At 39.7% G+C, this 19,139-nt stretch overlaps 1 protein-coding gene across 1 annotated transcript; it reads right to left on the bottom strand.

Annotated features, from left to right (window-relative positions):
• Positions 1–300: 300 nt before the first annotated feature.
• Positions 301–18,974, bottom strand: LOC103376567 (SPRY domain-containing protein 3-like). Its single transcript, XM_008306967.1, has 11 exons — positions 18,881–18,974; positions 16,846–16,992; positions 16,632–16,707; positions 11,501–11,625; positions 10,452–10,584; positions 10,124–10,312; positions 6,323–6,472; positions 4,463–4,520; positions 3,271–3,390; positions 3,069–3,199; positions 301–2,991 (listed from the first exon to the last, which is right to left on the bottom strand). The coding sequence occupies exons 2-11, from the start codon at positions 16,971–16,973 to the stop codon at positions 2,857–2,859; spliced, it is 1,245 nt and encodes a 414-aa protein (XP_008305189.1). The 5' UTR covers positions 16,974–16,992; positions 18,881–18,974; the 3' UTR covers positions 301–2,856.
• Positions 18,975–19,139: the final 165 nt, after the last annotated feature.

Below are 19,139 nucleotides of genomic sequence, written 5' to 3'. Positions count from 1 at the left end.
TACAACCAAAATACTGACACAAAATATCTGAAGCACCAATAGGCCAAAATAATGTTGGAAATCATGATTCTTTGAATAGTTTCTTATGATGACATTTACTTTTAAATAATGTTGACTTAAAGACTATCAATCTTACAATCATGGGTTAAACCTATTACTACAACACAGTGGAGATCATATTTAGAATACATCATTTGCGGTTTCATACTCTCACTTATGTTTAATGTCATCAGCAAGCACTAAATATTCTTCATGTAAAACTTTGAAGGGAAGAAAAACAAGGCAAAGGTGAAGTCGGTGTATCAGTGAATTAAATATACTTTTATTAACATTTTTGGTATGACTGTCTGATTGCTTTAAGTGTAAGACAAAAGACAAAAAGAAGGAGACAGAAAAAGAAGAAAGCGTATCCGAGGGCAGCAGGAGACCATCAGCAGCTCTTGTAAAGAATGATGATCAAAACATAGAGGATGACAGAAAATTAAAAAGGCAAACGTGAACACACCTCGTCTGTAGTACAGGCTGCTGTGACGGTATGTTCAGCATTTTCTCGACACACAAATAGCAGCAACTGAGCATCAAATGAACTGAAGTTTTTTAAATATTTGTTTATCATGGGGACACTTTATGGACAGATAAAGCCTTATTTAAATTAACATTCCAGCAAAGTTTGGCGTCCAGCAGGGATTCAGCGAGGCATTCTTAGATCTCCTCCACAGTCGGCATCAACCAACATTCAGGTAAAACATGTCCAACTCCTACATGAATGAAATTAGCAGGTGCATTATTTTATAAAGACTCCAGACTGGAGCTCTCACAAAAACACTTTGCTCATTAGATCATATGTTTGCAAGCTCTCTAGTTCTTTCTGTAAGGTGTAGTTCTTACTACATCATTGAGATGTGAAAATGTGGCTGATAAAAAAGGTACAAACATCAATAAACAGTTTTGGGGATAAAAGTTATAACCCTTTAAATGTTGCAGCTGTCGCCAGCGATAACAGCCTATTGCCACGTTTTTATGAATAACTTAAAACTTGTAACACAAAATGTTAGAAGTGTTGTATAATTCAATATCTGAAGCAGCATCATAATCTCTAAAAATCTCAAAACGGTTGAGAGTAAAATTTGGCAGCACGAAGAAACTATCTTTGACTGATCGCCACAACTTAACGGTTGGCACAAGGATTTTAGGGGACACCTGTCAAAAGTTTTCAAAGTTGGAGTAGACTATGGTGAAATAGAAGTGTGGCAAAAGATTTAAAAAAAGAAAAAAGCTGGCAAAAGAATGGCTGAATTCAACATACAGCAAAGCTCACAAAATGGCCTCGCTGCAGAAAACAGACAACGCAATTAATTGTGATTTTCAAATAAACCTGAGAGCAAGTAGTAGTTTCAGTATGGCTTTGTTTTCAACATTCAGATCTTCAGCCAAATATTTAAATGCTGAACTGGTAAGAAATGTTCTGCAACACAGCGTTAAATTCTTGCCCTGGCAGGGTTTAATAATCAGTTTTCCTTTTGAGACATTTGGTATCTATTTCCAAAATACCTCAAGCTCAACAGAAAGTACATTCAGTATCATGACTTCATTATGACGTGTCTTCTTTTTTTTTTTCTGTGGAAATCAGCAGAAGATTCCACTGAGTTTGGCATTTCTTTCATGAATTCTAATACAGACATCAGTCATTTTTCCTGGTTTGTTTGTATGTAAGGCAAACTGTAGAATACAAGCACAAAAAGCACATACGTAGTTACAAGTGGACACCAAATACCTCCATACTGGAAAACACACTGGAAAACTCCAAGCAACATGTAGAGAGTAAACAAAAAAGTTAAAGACAGACTCATACTGTCCCCTCAGTGAACGTTCCTTCCTCTGACAGTGTTTTAGTGTCACATCTTTTAGACTGCATATTCTAACCTGCGTGTCGTCATGACAGTAAAGCATCAACAGTTAGGTTTCCAATCATACCAGATTTTTAAATTTGGCTTTTTAAAACTGCTTACTCCAATACAAACAATTAAAAGCCATGAAATCGTTTTAATTCAATTTCAACAAATTGTTATTACACTTAATTATCCTATTTCTCTGTATGCATGTGGTTTGAACCGTTTCCACAAAATAAGCTGTAATAACTCTTTGGAATGACTCAATGTCAGAACAAGCACTCGCACTCACACAGAACCACAGCAATAAAACAGCTGCTTTTACTGACTTTGCTTCACAGAGTGAACTCACTGATGATTCAGTGCGCCGCTGTGTCTTTGGAAGACTTTCTGAGGATGTTCTCTACAGACTATCAGTCTCGCCACTGAGTGTCAGTAACACACCACCAGTAGGAGGAAGTGCAGCAGAGCTCTGCTAATGAGTGCTGAATGGCTGCAGGCTGTCACAGTGGCACGAGGAATTTGCTGACATATATTATTGCTGATAACAAATAAGGTCCATTTGTTAGCTGGGGCCTTGTCCATCTGGATTTTTACATTCATTATTATTCTGGTGAGACCTTTTTTTTGGCAGTTTGTTATTCTATTAACTTTATACTGTGATTGAATTGTCAAAAACAGTTTGTACCCCTAAAAACCCCTGATTGGTTTCTTACAGTATAAAATGATTTAATTATAAAGCACTTTTTTGATCATATTGATCATTCTTTATACACCTTTTTGCCAGCATGTGAAGTCATTCTTACAGCATGAGGGAGCCACAGTCAACCCTTACAGTGGGGTGACCCTTCGAGGAACATTTTTGAGCTTGTTGAGGTATTATTGTCCAATCTCCAAAATGCACCGCAGCTCAATTATTCGTTCTTGCTCTGATTTCACCACTCAGCTCGCATTTCGTCCACAAGACTCAGCCGCTGAGGGGGTGCAGGTCTACTCTGACCTTCTCCCCGGTGCTCATCATGCCGATGGTGGGGTAAAAGCCTCCTGCTGGTAAAACCACTTCCCTTCGACCCACCACCTTTCCATTTCGGGTGAAGAACACCTGTTTAGACAGAGATATTATTATCATCTGCACTGAAGTTCCTGTTTTTATATTCCTACATTGTGGTAGCATCTCACCGTGACCTTCCTCCCCTCTACATCTTCTCCCTCTTCTTCTTCCTCCTCCTCATCTCCATAGTATGCAATCCAATCGTTCTGAACCTCGCTGGGCTTAGGACCCATGTCGGCGTCCCAGTCATCCTTGTCATCTGAAAGAGGATATATCTAAATGCTGCACATGTTGAGGCACGGTGCTTTGAAAAATGTGGAAACAATTTACCTGCATCATTAGGATTGAAGTCACGCGGAAACATGATCCCACAGCCCATAATGTCCCCTTCGAAGCAACGTGGACCAAACGGGTCCCCAACGCCGCTGCCGTGGAACAACTTCCCATCATCTACGAAAAACAACAAAGAAGCTGTTTAATTTGTTTTTTGTTAATGCCATGTACACACGAGAGTGTGATACAACCAAGACAAGGATGCAGCAATCAAAGCACAAGAGTCAACAGTAACATCCATCCATCTTCTGACACACTGATCCTGTTCAGGCAGCTCATACAGACAGACACATCCCCACTTACTCATACAGACAGTTAAGTTACCAGTTCCCTTAGACTGCATGATTTAGAGTGTGGGAGGAAATCAGAGCAACCAGAGGAAACACACACAGACACAAGGGAGGACACGCATCAAATATTAAACACGCAGTGTGTAGCTTCTGCCACTAGGGGTCTCCCAGTCTCAGTCATGGGATCACGGTAGTTGTTGTCTTCGCCGCCCTCAGTGATGAAAATCTATCTGACATGACTCAGGCAGAAATCATGTTCACAGACGAGGCAGCCCAGCGGTGTCATCCTTGGTCAAACTAATCACGAGTGAGCAATACAAACAACACGATAAATAAAACAACAGATAGCTAGCCAGCTTCTTCTGCGCTACCCGACATATAATCCGGTGTTTCTCGGACAAACTGAATATGACGCAATTGACTGATGTCCAAAATGAAACACTATGCGATTGAATGAAATTACGGTTTTCTCTCAGTTTGAACATTGTTGGAAACATTTGGGATGATAAAAGCACACACGTCAACAAAATACACAACATTTTTATAGCTGTTTGAAGACATTTGAAGGCAGAAATGTTACATATTACACCTATTACTTTTTGTCTTTGTCACAGGTGGTAGAGGAAAGCTGCACAGAACCCTTTTGAATATTACATTACTACTACAGACATGGTTATCAGTAATAATTAAATACAAATTACTTAGTTCTTTTTTATTATGGCCAGAAATGTGTGAGGATTAACAGAGTGATTGTTGATGACACAATAAGTGTATACACTACAAAGCACACACCTTCCACAGAGACCACATGACTGCATCCAGGCTGTAATATGGTTGGACAGAACACACTGACAGATCTTTATGTACCATTATAATCAGACTGATCACACATGACTCACCTGCATGATAAGCGATGGAGCCTCTGCTCCAACCTGGATGCCTTTGTTCCGGATAGTCCTGAAAATAAAAAGAGAAATTAGTCGATGACATCCACTAGACCAGACTGCAGGGGATGGAACAACTACTACTACTGTAAGTCTCCACATCCTTATTTCTCTGAGATGGAAAGATTCTTGCGAGTATTCTTTTTTTATTTCAAGCTCTGGATGACTGGAGAAGACACTTTCCAGAAGATGGAAAAAAAATCAATCTCATCATTCAACAAAAAATGTCTACCTTCTATGCAGTGAGGGATTCTTGAATTCTTTTTCCTATAATAAAGCAGATCGAACGCTGACTTTAAAGTGAAGTGTTTAGTTTTTGGTTGAATCATCCATATAAACCCCAGTAAGTACTGAAGTGATGACGGGCAGCGTAACAGGTAGCAAAAGTAAAAGCATGAGAAGGTGAGACTGAAGGAAAACTACAGAATAAAAGAGATAAAGTGTCTGGTTCGTAAAAAACAGAGACAATAAGACATTTCCCTTAAGCAATGATAGAAAAGGAATGCACCATAAACAATTGCTCCTTTATCTAATATGAGCAACCATTGAGCAACTACTAACTGTTACGCACGCTACCCTGAAAGAGAGAGAGAAAGAGACACCTTTGTTTTGATTTTTTATTTTTTTGTAGCAAGCAGTAAAGCTTCCCATCAGCAGACTGATGCATCTTGCAGGAGATGACGGGGGATGGAACTAAAACCTCAGGAATGACCCTTTGATGGATTTATAATGCTCCACCAAAACCGCAGACACATTGAGAAAAACAATTCCTGGAAAACAATCAGCAAAATGACAGAGTTCTATTCTCCACGCCGCCTGACCCCAAGGCAACGACGTGCCCACACACAGTATCTAACTGCAGGCGAGTCAGGGGGAGCTTAACGTCGAGGGCGTCTGCAGCAATAATCCATCACCTCCCAGGCTGTGACCGCTATCCCAGCTGGCAAAGCAGCGTTGTGATTCGGAACAGTGACGCTCAATCAATTAGCATCCAATAACTGACAGCGACGAGCGCGAGCATGCCAGCGGAGAACAACAATATCTGAGCCACGCTTCGTTTCATATCCGTCATTTAAATGGCACACTGGCTGCACCCTCAGCAATTATTATGGTGTTTTATTTATATTAAACAGGATGTGCACAGAGTTCATGATGATTTCATTTGAGGCCGAAAGCAGTTGATTGAATTTCTGATGTGTAAACATTCAACAAGTCTCCTCTCAGACCCCACTTATTTCCAAAATATGGACCATCAATTGCCACCGTTATTTACAATTAAATACCACCAAACTGAGCCAAATTAATCTGGGATATTAACCTTTAAATGCTTAGCCTGAGGAACTCCTGCATTCTTTGCTGCTAATTTATTTACGTGTATGATGACTGACTATGTGGAAAGACGAAGTACATCATAGAAGAAGCAGAAAGAAACTGAAACAAATAGAAGAATCAGATGTTCTCATATTATCTCATAACTAATTTTCCCATTCTTGACTGCCGTCCTCTAGTTCACAGAATAGATTAGCATGTAAATGGAACAACCTGCTTTCTACGGAAAACCAGATGTGGGGGTAAAATGAGACAATATTTATTCTGTCGTTAGCTTTTTCCTCTTTCGGTCATCCATCACTTAGACTGGAAACAGTGAGAGCAGCGGCGCATATGAGGGAGACCGATGACGAGGTGTGAGAGGGGGGAAAGAGAAGTTTTCTTTACTGTCAGTTAACCACTGAGTGTGTACAGAAATTTTCGCTGCGTATCAATGGCAGTGACATGTGATCATGATGGTGATGACTAAAAGGAGGAGGCTCTTACCCTGCGTGCCAGCCCCAGGGCGATGTAACACTTCTCTCCAGCATCTGTGATCTCCAGTTCGTAGTAGTGGAAGCGTGTGTTGAGAGGCCGACGGGCCTGAGCCAAACCCACGTCCACGATGCTTTTCCCTTTTCCTACGTACTCCAGCAGCTGCGGACATGAGAAATAAACAATGGCTAGGATCATTTAAAACACCTAGTATGACACTGAAACATAGAATTCATCACCTATCACAGGGTCAGACTGCATGAGATAAAGTCTGAGGTCCGGCTTTACTTTATTTTCACTATTGAACCCTGCCTATATTTTGCACTTTTACAAATGTGAGTAGAGTAAGTATTTCACTAACATTTTTGAACGTATATTAATGACTAAACAGTTTCGCGACTGGATTTTACGTAACTTTTAAAAGGAAAAACAATTGTAGTCTTGGACAAGACAAAGCAAGCTTTCTCTATTTCCGACACTCAGTGGTGTTGCAGCCACAGCTGGATCTACTCTGGTGTAATCGGAGGCTTTTGGCTGCTATTGTCATGCTAGTTACATCATCTCACTTTAGATATATAGAGCTTTAACTAACATTACGAAGTCAGTTAGCTGACTTTATGACCCTTCTTTACTTCTGTTACATTTGGCACTTTCTTATGTCACTTGTGCCCACAGTGGCAGCCTGCCCCATATAAAAACTAATGTCCTGCTGCATATCCAAGGTTGCTTCTGTTCTACTAACCTCCATAATGCACCACTTTCACAATTTATTCGAAAAAGCTCCAACAGTTTACACAGGTTAATGAGGCATTAAATGTGCTTTCTTTCTGATTAACTCAAACATGTTGCTTTACCCACTTTGCTTTACCCAAGCAGGTGGTTAGGCCTACGGCACGCTTAGGTGCGTCACTTGGACGGTGCGAAACTAGAGGAAGAGTTTATACAAATGATAATGACAGCAAAACATTTCGCTGCTCGTGAAAACATGTCTGATTTTGCACTGGCATGGTTTCTGCCTCCATCTGAGTTTGGTATAGACAGGAGAAGATGGGAGAGCTGGTGTTTGATTCACATAATACCCCAATGGGAATGTTAACGTGAAAAAATAGGTCATAAAGTCACGCAATTCTTTCTTTTCTGGGAAAATAGGTCAGGATTTGAGCAGAGGAAATTACCACAACCGAACTAAATCCTGATCCAGAGTGACTTCCTAAATGTCATCAGAGCAGTAGATGAACACAGGTACGTATAATGTGACCATCTGAGGATAAGCACATTAGCTAAAGCAACAAACAGGGCTGCTCTGCTCAACATCTCATTACTAAAATGTTAAGTTGCCCAGTTAACCTCCTCTTTGTCGAAACAAGCTGCATGATATTTCAATGAGATTTCTTATTAAATTCACTAGTTTATTTGTTTAAATCCTAATTCCATTGGTTGATCCATCAGCATTCGCAGCTTGATTCATTTCAGGACAAGTTATGTTTTCCATCGCTTCCTTTTTTTTGTCACTATGTGAAAATCACCTCAAGCGGTAAACAGCTGCTTCTATGTTGTTACTGCAGCTGACCTCATTCAGATAAAAGCTGATAGTAAATCACTCACTCATCTACAAACGGCTGACGGTTTCTGTTTATTTGTTGACAATACTGAATATGATGACATAACATTGTTAAAATGAGGTTCAAGTAGATAAAGAAACCTGGATTTCGATGGATTAAAAAAAAAAAATCAAAGACAAACAATTAAACAAAAAATATATCAATAGGTTGAAAGTGAAAAGAATTTGAGTTAAAAATAATAAAAGTAGGGGCGCCGCTATAGCTCACCTGGTTGAGCTGGCGTCCCATGTGTAGGGCTACAGTCCCGATGTGGAGGTCATGAGTTCGAATCCCGCACATGACCCTTTCCCACATGTCCTCCCCCCATTCTTCTCCTACTTTCCTGTCTCTCTCTGACTGCGCTATCCAATAAAGGCACAAAGGCCAAAAAAATAACTTTAAAAAAATAAATAATAATAAAAGTAATATAATGGATGAGTGTTACAGTTCATTACAAGATTCTCCGCATGGCTAAAGGTCTATATTTCCCTTTCTTTTTTTCCAGTTTTGCCTCCTTAATTTTTTTTAGTTTGAGCTCTGATCAAAAAGTCCTTGTGTGGGCACTTCAAGGCTGAGTCCTCACTGGTCAACAGCTTTTTTAATGGCCAATCATCAGAAAGTGGTGCAACTGTATTGCACTAATGGCCGTTTCCTTGTAAATGAAAAGCTGCTGAACAATGAGGATGCAGCCCTGTAACAAAAATTGAGTGACGAAAGCGGCGACAAAGGAGAAATCCTGATGAGTGAAAGACAACTGTGAGGAAATGCAGCTCACTTATGTAGTGTTATTTTAGTTTTGCCTTTTGGGTTCAGATTCTTTTATTCAATTTCAAGTTAATTTGGTTTAATCTTGGGAGATTTTGGTGGATTACTGTAAAGCAAATCTAATCCCATACAACCAGGATTCATTATTATGAACCTGAAAATGACACTTTTAGCCATAAACTCTGTTCCGTTCCTGATATGTCTTGTTTTTCCATCCTGGCTGCTCACATGTAGCGTTAGACATGAACACGTGCTACCGAGTTGGAGTTAATGCTGCAGTTTATAAGCCACTCGCACAGGGCACGGCCAGGTTTGTATAGAAATAATAGACAGATAAGTGCGCGGGTGGCAAACAAGCTACTCTTTTACTGCAGTTTTTGTGCGTATCAACGGCTGAGTCAGACACAAACACTGCAGCTCTGCCGTCATGGAGAGGGGTGGGGACCCAAACAAGAGAGACAGAGAGGCCAATTCCCTCTGGGAAAATATTTTTTATGTTAATTATCTCTGTCTATCTGTTATTATCAATTCAGGACTTTTCAAACTACCATTGGAATCTCTGTAGTGACTTCAATGTAGATCCACTGATTCCATAAAGGGATGATGATTGTGAGCAGAGTTCTTATATGGTCAAATGTTTTACTATAGGTCTACCTATTTAGACTTTACAAGAAGCATACAAAACATTTAATATATGGTTTATAACACACTACAATGTGGCTGCACAAAGCTATGAGGACCTTTTAAGCAATTGTTCCTGTACTGCAATAATATGTCAATAATAATCACCTGTAATGTAAAGACAGTTAGTCGTTCATTACTATATTGTCCTGCACTATCCTGTGTGTTACCACTCATAGTTGGCCAAAGAAGAAGTGACAAGAAATACATTAATAAACACTCGTATTGGCTACCTACTACATTATAATGCATTATAATTTTTATAAATGCTAAATAGGGAACTTAAGTGTTGCCTCATGAAACTTTTTGAAGATTATTTACAGAGTTAGGGTTCTTCACAATCTCCACTGACGTCGCATTTCACTCTAATAACATTGTCTGACTTATGATGAGCAGTTGAAAAAAGCAAAACTGATGCAGCATGACCACAGACATTGGAGTTTTCATCTTGCACTTTCTTTTTCCTTTTCAAAACCTGGTGCCTTCTTTACTCACAATACAATTTGAACTGAGAGTTTGGTTAAAGATTTGGGTGCTTTATGCTGCTAGGGGCAAATTCAGTCTCAACTTAGTATCCTCAGTTAGAGAAAAGAAACAGCTAAGAGCCCAGGTGAGTTCACTTCTTTTAAATTCCATTCCTACAGATTTTTTTTTCATAGTCAAAACTTTTATTCTGCACCCACAGCTGACCTTGACTGAAGTAACTCACAGTAGGCAGTTTATCAGGGTTCACCCAGCACCATCTGGACTCACAGAAGCAGCTTACCGTGTCAGTCACTTTGACGTCATGGAGACGGGCCCAGTCTTCTTCATGACTGTCGACTATCATCTGTCCATCATCCTCCTCCACCCCCCATTCAGCGTTCAGGTCCAGCAGAACTTCTTCCCCTAAGGAGTGCATCCCCACGGCAGGGTAGAGGGCATCAGGAGACGCTGCGATGTCCACACTGCCCACCTGAAAACACATTTAGATACAGTTCTGTTTAGGGAAAGGTAGGAGGAATCTAAAGATTTAATAAAACAAGACAAATTCACCAGCAAATTTGTACTGACTGAATACATTCTTTCAAATACAATAGTGAGTTGGTACTTACTTCACTGTCATTTTTGGTAAAAAACACAGTTATCTGTCCATCTTCAGAGTCCAGAGATATTCCACAACCGATTTTGTCACCTCTGCAGCATTTTGGGCCAAACTGCTGTCCTACAGTGTTTCCATTATAAAGCCTGCAGGAAGACAAGAAGGAGAAGTTGGTGGCAAAATGCAACAAGTGATATACCTTCCTTCTGTCATACTGTGTAAAAACAAACCTCAGAAGATACTCAGGAAAAACACTGAGTTACAGAAAATGAAGTTGAATGCTACAGAGTCAACAGTTTATATGCAAGTAAGTCTCCTTTTTGTAAACAAAAGGAAAGAAAAAAAAGAAACAGAGTAACCTCAAGGTGGAGGGATTTAAGGTGCTGCATCGTGAACTGAAACAACAGCTCAATTTCAGCCAGAGACCTTTGCTGCATATCCATTTCTCTCTCCAATAATTCCCAGTCATCTCTCTACTGTCAAAGTTCTAATGAAGACAAAAATAATTGGCTAGGTTGCTATAAACTACTGGCATAATTTGGTCTAATGACTTCTAATTTACCTACTTCCCTGTGATGAGGTCAGCAGTGCTTGTGTATTGTTGGTGTCTTTCGGTTCCCAGCATGGTGCGACTTTTTTAGGGGAAGTGTTACAGTGTTGAAATTATTTCACACCGGTTTACATTTAATTCCTATAAACACCAGGAAACATATAGGAAGCCCTCACTTGGTGGAAAACCAAACTTGTTCAATAAATCCTGATGTTAGTCGCATCACTGTGAGGTGATCTAAAAGACCGGTCCGACCTACTCTAAATGTGTAGCTCCTCTAGCATTCTTCCAGCTCCTAAAACGTATTAGCAAGCTTATTACTAACAGCAGTATCAGTTTCAGAGAGCCAGACAGTCAATATGAGGGTGCTCAGTCAGGCCTTTCCAAAGTTTATTCCACTGAATTCTTCTTAAAGTGACAAAAGTGCTTTGTGCAATTGCACAATAATGAAGTGCGCCTGTCCTCTCCATGTCATGTATATATATGAAAATCAGAAAATCATCAGCACATACTTGCCGTCATCAGCATGAAAAGCCACAGAGTTTGGGAGCCAGCCTGGCTGATGGTCCAGTTTGTACAACTGAGGCACCAAACCGACAGCAATCATCCCCCTCACTCCTGTATCGACGATGGTCACCTGAAAAGACAACAGTCATTGTCGTCATCAAGAAACTCAAACATCCCTCTAGTCGAAAGTCTCCTCTCTTTTGAGATTCCTTTCTGTTTCTAAACAGTATCTGATTAAAGTTTAGTTTGAGTTGACATTGTACGAATACAAAGTTTCAACAACATGACATTAAGAAGACATGAGCATCACAACATAGAAGCTCAAGAGTTTAATATTCCTTCTAACAAAAGGCATCTTTAAAAAAAAATAAATGTGTTAACGCCAACCTAAAATTTAGAAGACAGCTAACAGTCACCCAACTATTCATGAAATAGTCATTACATATCGCATGTGGGAGTCTTCAGTACTTGAAACTGTAGAAGGAGTGGGTGCAGCAAGGGTGAAGGACGCAGACATACGTCTTGTCTCGTGGTGGATGTTGTCAAACCAGATGGATCAATAACAGTGATGAATTAAAAAATATTCACAGTGCTCATAAATAAACAGATTATAAGCAAGCAAAGCAGTCATGTTTGCACAACCAAGACTCATTTATATTTCAATGAACAAGACAAAGAATCTATAAGCTTTGATTAAGTGCTTTAGGCTAATCGCTACTGCTCGCATGGAAATGTGCTCACAGGTGCTACGCTACCATGATGATGACATCTTAGTCTGAGTGCACTAATGTTTTCTTACTAGAACAAAACATAGCATAAATTTCATGTAAATGTTAATAGTTTTGCAGGAATTTATTCAGAAATGAAAGCACTGAATGAAAAAAAATGATCCTAATGGCAATGGTGTCAGATGATCAGCAAAGTCAGAAGGATTCCTTCTCAGCAGACAATCGGAATCCATCCAGTAGTTTAAAAGATATATTATTTAATATTTTATTCAAAGTGGTAGACTGACTGTAGTACCGAGATAAGAGCTTTAATGGGTTTAATGGCAGCAAAATCATACAAGACAAACAGAAATGTTTCAAACAGGTCTTTTAGCACTGCAGGTTTATTTGCAAGAGAAGCTGCTTCTTCAGAACCCACCTCTGAATTTCATATGTTTTGGGTTGGCACCGCTTCTCCTTTCACTTCATGAAATTTCCAGTCCAGCTTGAAACCATATAGTATCTCTTTGTAAAACCTGACATGATGGTTCAAAGTGAAAACCCTTAAGTAAAAAGCTGGCCTGCACCATTGTTATCATAACTGAATACTGACCATATGACATCATCCCCAGGGAGCCATACACGGACGCAATGCAATCGGAGCACTGCTGGCAAATCCAGGGCAAGGAGGAGAGGAAACTTTTAAGTTCTTTCCCATGACCTCAGCACTGGTCTCCTGAGAGTCAGAAGTAATATTTTTTCTTTTGTTCTGTCTCCGCGTAAAACGTGAAGATAAACTCTAAAATCTTCGATCAGCTCTGCAATCAGTGTCCACTTAACAATCATTTATTACCACGCTCATGTACGCATTTACGCAAATGGTTTCCTCCCTCCTCCTTCATGACTCCCATAAAGTGAGTCACAAGGACAAAGCACACGTAAGTGTAAAGGTTGAGAGGGTTAGTTACAATTTCACTACACATCAGGCACGGCAGGATGTGTGTGGTAGGCAAGTTTGAACATGGTGTAGTCTGAAACAGTCACTCGTCCAGGATGTCTGTGCAGTACAGTATCTACATTATTCAAAACAGTGAAATAAACAAGCTGTGTTTGGTTGATCGTTGAAACAAGTGGAGACTTATCTGAATACATGAAACCAATTTGTTCAGGCCGAGATACCCGAGGCATTAGACCCATCAGCTCAAAAGCACCACTGAAACTTCAGTATACAGTAACCATGTGTGCAGAAGCTGTAAATGCAATGTTTCCTCCAACTCAGCTTATGCGTTTTATTGGATTCTACTTGAAGCAGTTTTCAAATAAAAGGTTAGATTCTGAGGACACGGATGTTAATAGTCTGGTATATTTAGGCCCTGAGACAACAGCTAAGAACTGCTCCTTGTTCTCATGTAGGAGGTGTGTCAGAAAAAGTTTCAGGACTGGTGTCATAAAAGATATATTTCAAACCCAAACTACAAACTACGAGTTTTTTCCCTTCAGATGATCAACCAGCACGTCTACAAAGAGATCCTGCGGCGTTTGCTTCGTTCAGTGTGCGAGAAGAGGTGAGAGTTGTGGCAGGACGAGTCGTGGCTGCTTCACCATGACAACGCGCCTGCTCACAATGCCCTGAGCATCAGACAGTTCCTGGCTGAGAAGAGCATCGCCGTGCTGGAACAACCTCCCTACTCACCCTACCTGGCTCTGTGGGATTTTTTCCTATTCCCCAAACTCAAGGGGGTCATCAAGGGGACCCCTCTGAAGACATGGACGACATCAAGATGTCTGTGATGACGTAGCTGTGGAGGATCCTTCCAGGAGTGCATGGCGGCGTGGCAGAGAAGGCTGGGGAAGTGTGTTAGACTCCAGGGGGATTACTTTGAAGGGGAAAATTTGTAGTTGTTTGGATTTGAAATATATATTTTGTGGCACCAATCCTGAAACTTTTCTGACACACCTCATATGTAGTGATGAAGTGCATATTTTAGACCACATTTTACAGGATTCTCATTTTAAAGCAAGTCAGCGAGAAACACAAGCTTAGCCTTTGTTGAAAATCAAGAACGCATTGATTTAAAATGACCAAGGTTTTTAACTTAGAAAATGGTAAGTTAGTAAATGGTATATACAGACTGATGACTAAAGAAAAACCTGAACCGTTGACCTCTGCAGTGAGGAGATCTGGTGGCTCTGTTATGCTGTGGGCAACAAGGGTCACTGCAAATCAATTCAAAGTTGTTCTGAGTGATCACCCAAAGAAGCACAGCAATGTATTTCATTTACAAGAGATAGCTTTCTAAAAACATGTTTGTGTTTTGAGATTTGCAAAATACAGCTAATGAGAAGAATATAGCTCTAGGTATTAGATGTGATGAAGATTGTTGTTCATCCCTCCAGCAGAGTTCAGAGACTTGTAGAAACAATGTCAAGGTGCATTAATGTCCAACATCTTACTATAACAAGTTCTGTTGGTTTTCCTTTAATTCTTCATCCGTCTATATATAGTGTCCTGATATCCCCGCCAGCCATAGCAACAGTAACTACGGAGGGCGGGTCGTGCAAACCTTCTGTGTGAAGTGAGTCTTTTTGTTTGAAGCACAATTCTCCACAGAAAAACTGTATAAAATGTGTGTGATCCCAGTGACTCTCTTTTCTGAGGCTGTTTCCAAGACTAAATATCTTTAAACTTCTAGAGATTCTCCTCTGATCCTCTCTGAAAATATATTGTTGCCTCTTTATACTTACAAATGCCTCACAGTAATACAAAAAGACTCCAATAAAAACATGTCAAGATAGATTTTGTTAATCTTGATTTGGCAAGTTGACTAAACGGAGAACATCAAAGTTGTTCAAGAATAAGAGTTACAGTTGGGTTTAAGAACCCTGATTGACGTGCAGACGAAATGTTGTTGTGCGATTTTGGCATATATGACTTGAAGAATTTGTTTTGGCTTCAACGTTTACTATATCCTCAGTTCCAGCACACATTGTAAAATGACCTGCCAAGTAATTCTAAAAATCTGTTTTCAAGCTGAAACATCTTTGTTTCTCAAATGCATGCTACTCCCGGGAGGCGTCATGATTTCTTTTTTCATTATGACTCAAGAACATAAAGGCAAGCAGTCAGACACAGTGGCCTGCCAAGTCTCCTCGCGTCACATCATCCATAACATAGACGTACACAATAAAGAGCGTCTCCAGTCATTGATTAAACCCCTACAAACACATTTATGTCTATTAAAACTACATGTTAAGATGTTTTTTTTTCCAGAAAAATAATCCCTTCCTGCTTTGACATGGCTCAGATATAACTACACCTTTGCTTACTCACTCAAAAATGTGCACATCTATGAATTCCCAGCATCTCTCTCCATCCACTCCTCTGTTGCTCACCACAATTCAAGCACTTCAGCTCACCTACAACTCTGTTCAAACCCTGGTAAACGGCTCTTGCTCTACACGGTGGCAAGTTTTAATACTGGAGTAATTCAGTCATACATACTAGAAGTGGAACAAATGACACAGAAAGCCCCACCCTTTTTTGTTTTTGAGACCGTCATTGATGCACTGATTTCAAGATAAAAACTCTCAGCAGTGGTGTTGACTCCTTATTTCAGAAAGTTTTTTAGAAAGTAAAAAAAAAAACACTATATGAGCATGTTAACAAGGTAAACAAGAAAAAAAAAGTTTTTCAACTTCATAGTAAACCAAACTTTTACAGTTCTGGTAAAAAAAATGAAAGCGTTTCATTCTTTTCAATAATTACACAGTGACTTTTTTTAAGTTTTAAAAACACAGCATAATGTTTCAGAAAATATATCTGAGATGTAGCAGCTCAAAATTGTTCACTGGACTCCTTAATTATACTAGACCATGTCAAACTTGCAGCGTGAACAGCTTACACAGTCAAGTTAGTACAGAGTGTGGAAATATGGGCATGGTTTATTTATCAGTACTGCACTGTAACAACACGGCACAGTAAAAATGTGTTCATCTGTTTAATTTAAAGATATATTTCACATGGTTTATAACTGAAAGAATTAAAAGTGATTGGAAAAGTACTGAACTGTCAGACTGGTCAGCTGGTAAATGGCTTATAACTGGTGAGGATGGCAGATAATTTGTTGGATTTTTGCTGAAAATGCTTCATTGTGCACAAAAAGGCATAATAGTATCAGTTATAACCAACAATAAAGCAGTTACAATTTTGAGAACAAAAATATCAAGCTGATTGTATGTTCTTTTATGGTATTTTCATTCAGACATAAAGTGGTGTAAAGCAGTGACTCCAGTCAGGATGCAAACTACAGTTTCTGTACATCAGGCAAATTTCCACGTAAAATCAATTTATTAAATAACAAGCAAGGCTGGGATAACGATCACTCTTGAGCTAAATAAACATGATTCAGAGGGAATAATTGGCTCTTACTTCAAAATAGCGATTTCTTTTCGACAACGGCCTGGATGCCACGAAACAGCCGACTTCATCTGAGTTCCCATGATACCTACAAAGAGATGCACAGGGATAAAAAGAAATGTTACTATGGACTTATATCTAAGTGCAGATTTAGTACAAAGGAGTATGTGATGAATCAGTTTCTTCACTTCCAGCTCTCAAGGTGGAATTGCTCATCACTTGTTACCTGAGTATGTCTCCATCTCGCAGCATCCTTTTGAGTCGCTCCCGGTAACGCACTGCCCGCACCTCACGAATCTCTCGAATTCGTCTCCTCCAGTTCCGAAAGCGATAATGAAGGTTTATGTCGTCCATGTCTGAAAATCATTACAATCTGGGACACAAATAGCACATGTGAGACAAAACAGTTACTTAAGTACTTTTAACTATTTTTATGTGTCATGTAGCATCATTTAAAGCAAAGGAGGATACATGAGGCCAACTCAAAAACTGCTGAGTCTGATTGTCAGAGCTGCTTTCATGGGTTCACAAGCAGCTCAATCACAATGAACAAGTGTAGGATGATTAAATATTTGTTCAGCCATGAAAGCTGTAAGCAGGAAGGAGGGGCGATACAGTAACAGCACAGGTCTTTATCATAAAACAGCAAACATCTTTGACCACAACATGATCTCCATGGTTGCCTGACAACAAGCAGGACCTGGGCTTGATCCTCAGGCCAAACCCTTCCTGTGAGCTGTTTTTTCCATTCACGTTTAATCCCACATTCCAAAGACAAGCAAAGGCCTGGACACAGACTTTATACTGCCAGCAGGCATGAACGGGAGTCCCCAGCTGTGTTAGCATTGTGACGGTCAGGTGTCTCCTCTGGGTGTGAACCGGGAAAGACTCTTCTGGTAAATCCCACGTACTGGAGACACCCAGCCTCAGTGGTGTCTTTCTATAAATCTCTTACTTAGATACTAAATCTCTATATACCAATATTGGAACACAACACTAATATTTAAAGAAATATAATTAGCATATATTTATTATAGTAATATATATATATATATTTTCCATCCATCCATCCATCCATCCATCCATCCATTATCTATGCACCGCTTAATCCTCACGAGGGTCACAGGGGGCTGGAGTCTATCCCAGCCGACTCAGGGTGAAGGCAGGGGACACCCTGGACAGGTCACCAGTCTATCACAGGGCTACACTTAGAGACAGACAACCAAGCACACTCACATTCACACCTACGGACAATTTAGAATCATCAATTAACCTCAACATGGTTTTGGATTGTGTGGGAGGAAGCCGGAGAACCCGGAGAGTATATATATATATATATTTTTAATCTGATAACATAGATAAAGGCACTCAAGGTAATAACAAAGTGCTTTTCACAAACAACATTGCAATCCTGAAATATTTTACTATAAAGCGAGACCAAAACAAGATGTTTGCAAACTTGAAAACACAAAAACTATAGAATGTTTGGCTTTTTTCTTTTTTTTGCTTGAAATGTGACTAAAACAATTAATCTGATGTCAAAAATATAAGCAGGCAGTTTTTTAAAAATGTATTTATTTATTTTCTTAATTATTATTTTTTTTGTTAATCAACAAATTAGTTCATGATCTCAGCTCTAATTTTTTTCTTTCATGCAATCACAGCCAGTGACTCAGGTGAACGCTCACAGTCTGTCAGTGTTGTTTATTCTAGTTCACCATTCAAAGCAAAAGCCAAGTTTTAAATTTTATTTTATTTTTTGACAAGATGAGTGATAGTAAATGACACCGACCCGACTAGAAGTTAACCGGGCTCCCTCTTCCTTCTTCTGTCTTTCTTTCTTTTTTTTTTTTTTAAACTGAAAAACAAAACTGAAAGTGTTGTGTGTTTCTATTAAGCGAACTATGAAAGGACACGAAAACTGAATTTTCTTATACTGCGGAGGCACCTGAGTTAAACACCCCTGAAGAAATTCTCAGTAAAGTAACATGCAAACTTACAGTTTATATACAGTTTATATATGTACATGTATATTGTACATTTGTTGCATGTTAACTTCTGCCATTCAAGAATTTACGAGCCGTCCTGAAACGCAGCATCGCATTTCCCAAACTACAGGCAGGACTCGGTTGGCCGGCTAGCTGTTTTCAGCGTTACAACATTTACTGCGCTGTGTGGCTGATTATATCCCATAAACATAATTATACCTCAGGTTTTACCCACACAATTCAGAGCCCCTCTGTCTTACACAGGTTCCTTACTGTTTTGTAACTTGTAACGCGTCGTCCTTCGGGTTTTCTTCCAATTTTAAGGAGGTGAAGTCTGTCACTTTATGTCCAACCTGAACTGCCGGAAGTCCCGCCTCCTGCACCAATCAGATGTGAGAATAAGTGCAGAGTGAAGCGTTTAACCTCTGCTGTGCTGCATCATGCGCGGCTCTGAGCTCCACTGGTGTGTTTTGATCCTTGGACCTGAGGAGTCTGTAGAATTAAGAAACAGAGCCATCTTAATGCTTAAAGC

This window comes from Stegastes partitus, unplaced genomic scaffold (genome assembly GCF_000690725.1).
Source record: "Stegastes partitus isolate 25-593 unplaced genomic scaffold, Stegastes_partitus-1.0.2 Scaffold51, whole genome shotgun sequence".
Taxonomy (NCBI): Eukaryota; Metazoa; Chordata; class Actinopteri; family Pomacentridae; genus Stegastes; species Stegastes partitus.
Note: the sequence above shows the minus strand (reverse complement) of the source record. Positions and strands in the feature narration are given on the sequence as shown.

What these genes read in the sequence shown, in the direction of transcription:
- LOC103376567 (XM_008306967.1), bottom strand. Translation starts at nt 16,973, where the DNA reads ATGGACGACATAAACCTTCATTATCGCTTTCGGAACTGGAGGAGACGA. An exon ending in CTTCAATCCTAATGATGCAG is followed by an intron (nt 3,200 to 3,270) that starts GTAAATTGTTTC and finishes ATCCTCTTTCAG; the next exon opens with ATGACAAGGATGACTGGGAC. An exon ending in TAGAGGGGAGGAAGGTCACG is followed by an intron (nt 2,992 to 3,068) that starts GTGAGATGCTAC and finishes CTGTCTAAACAG; the next exon opens with GTGTTCTTCACCCGAAATGG.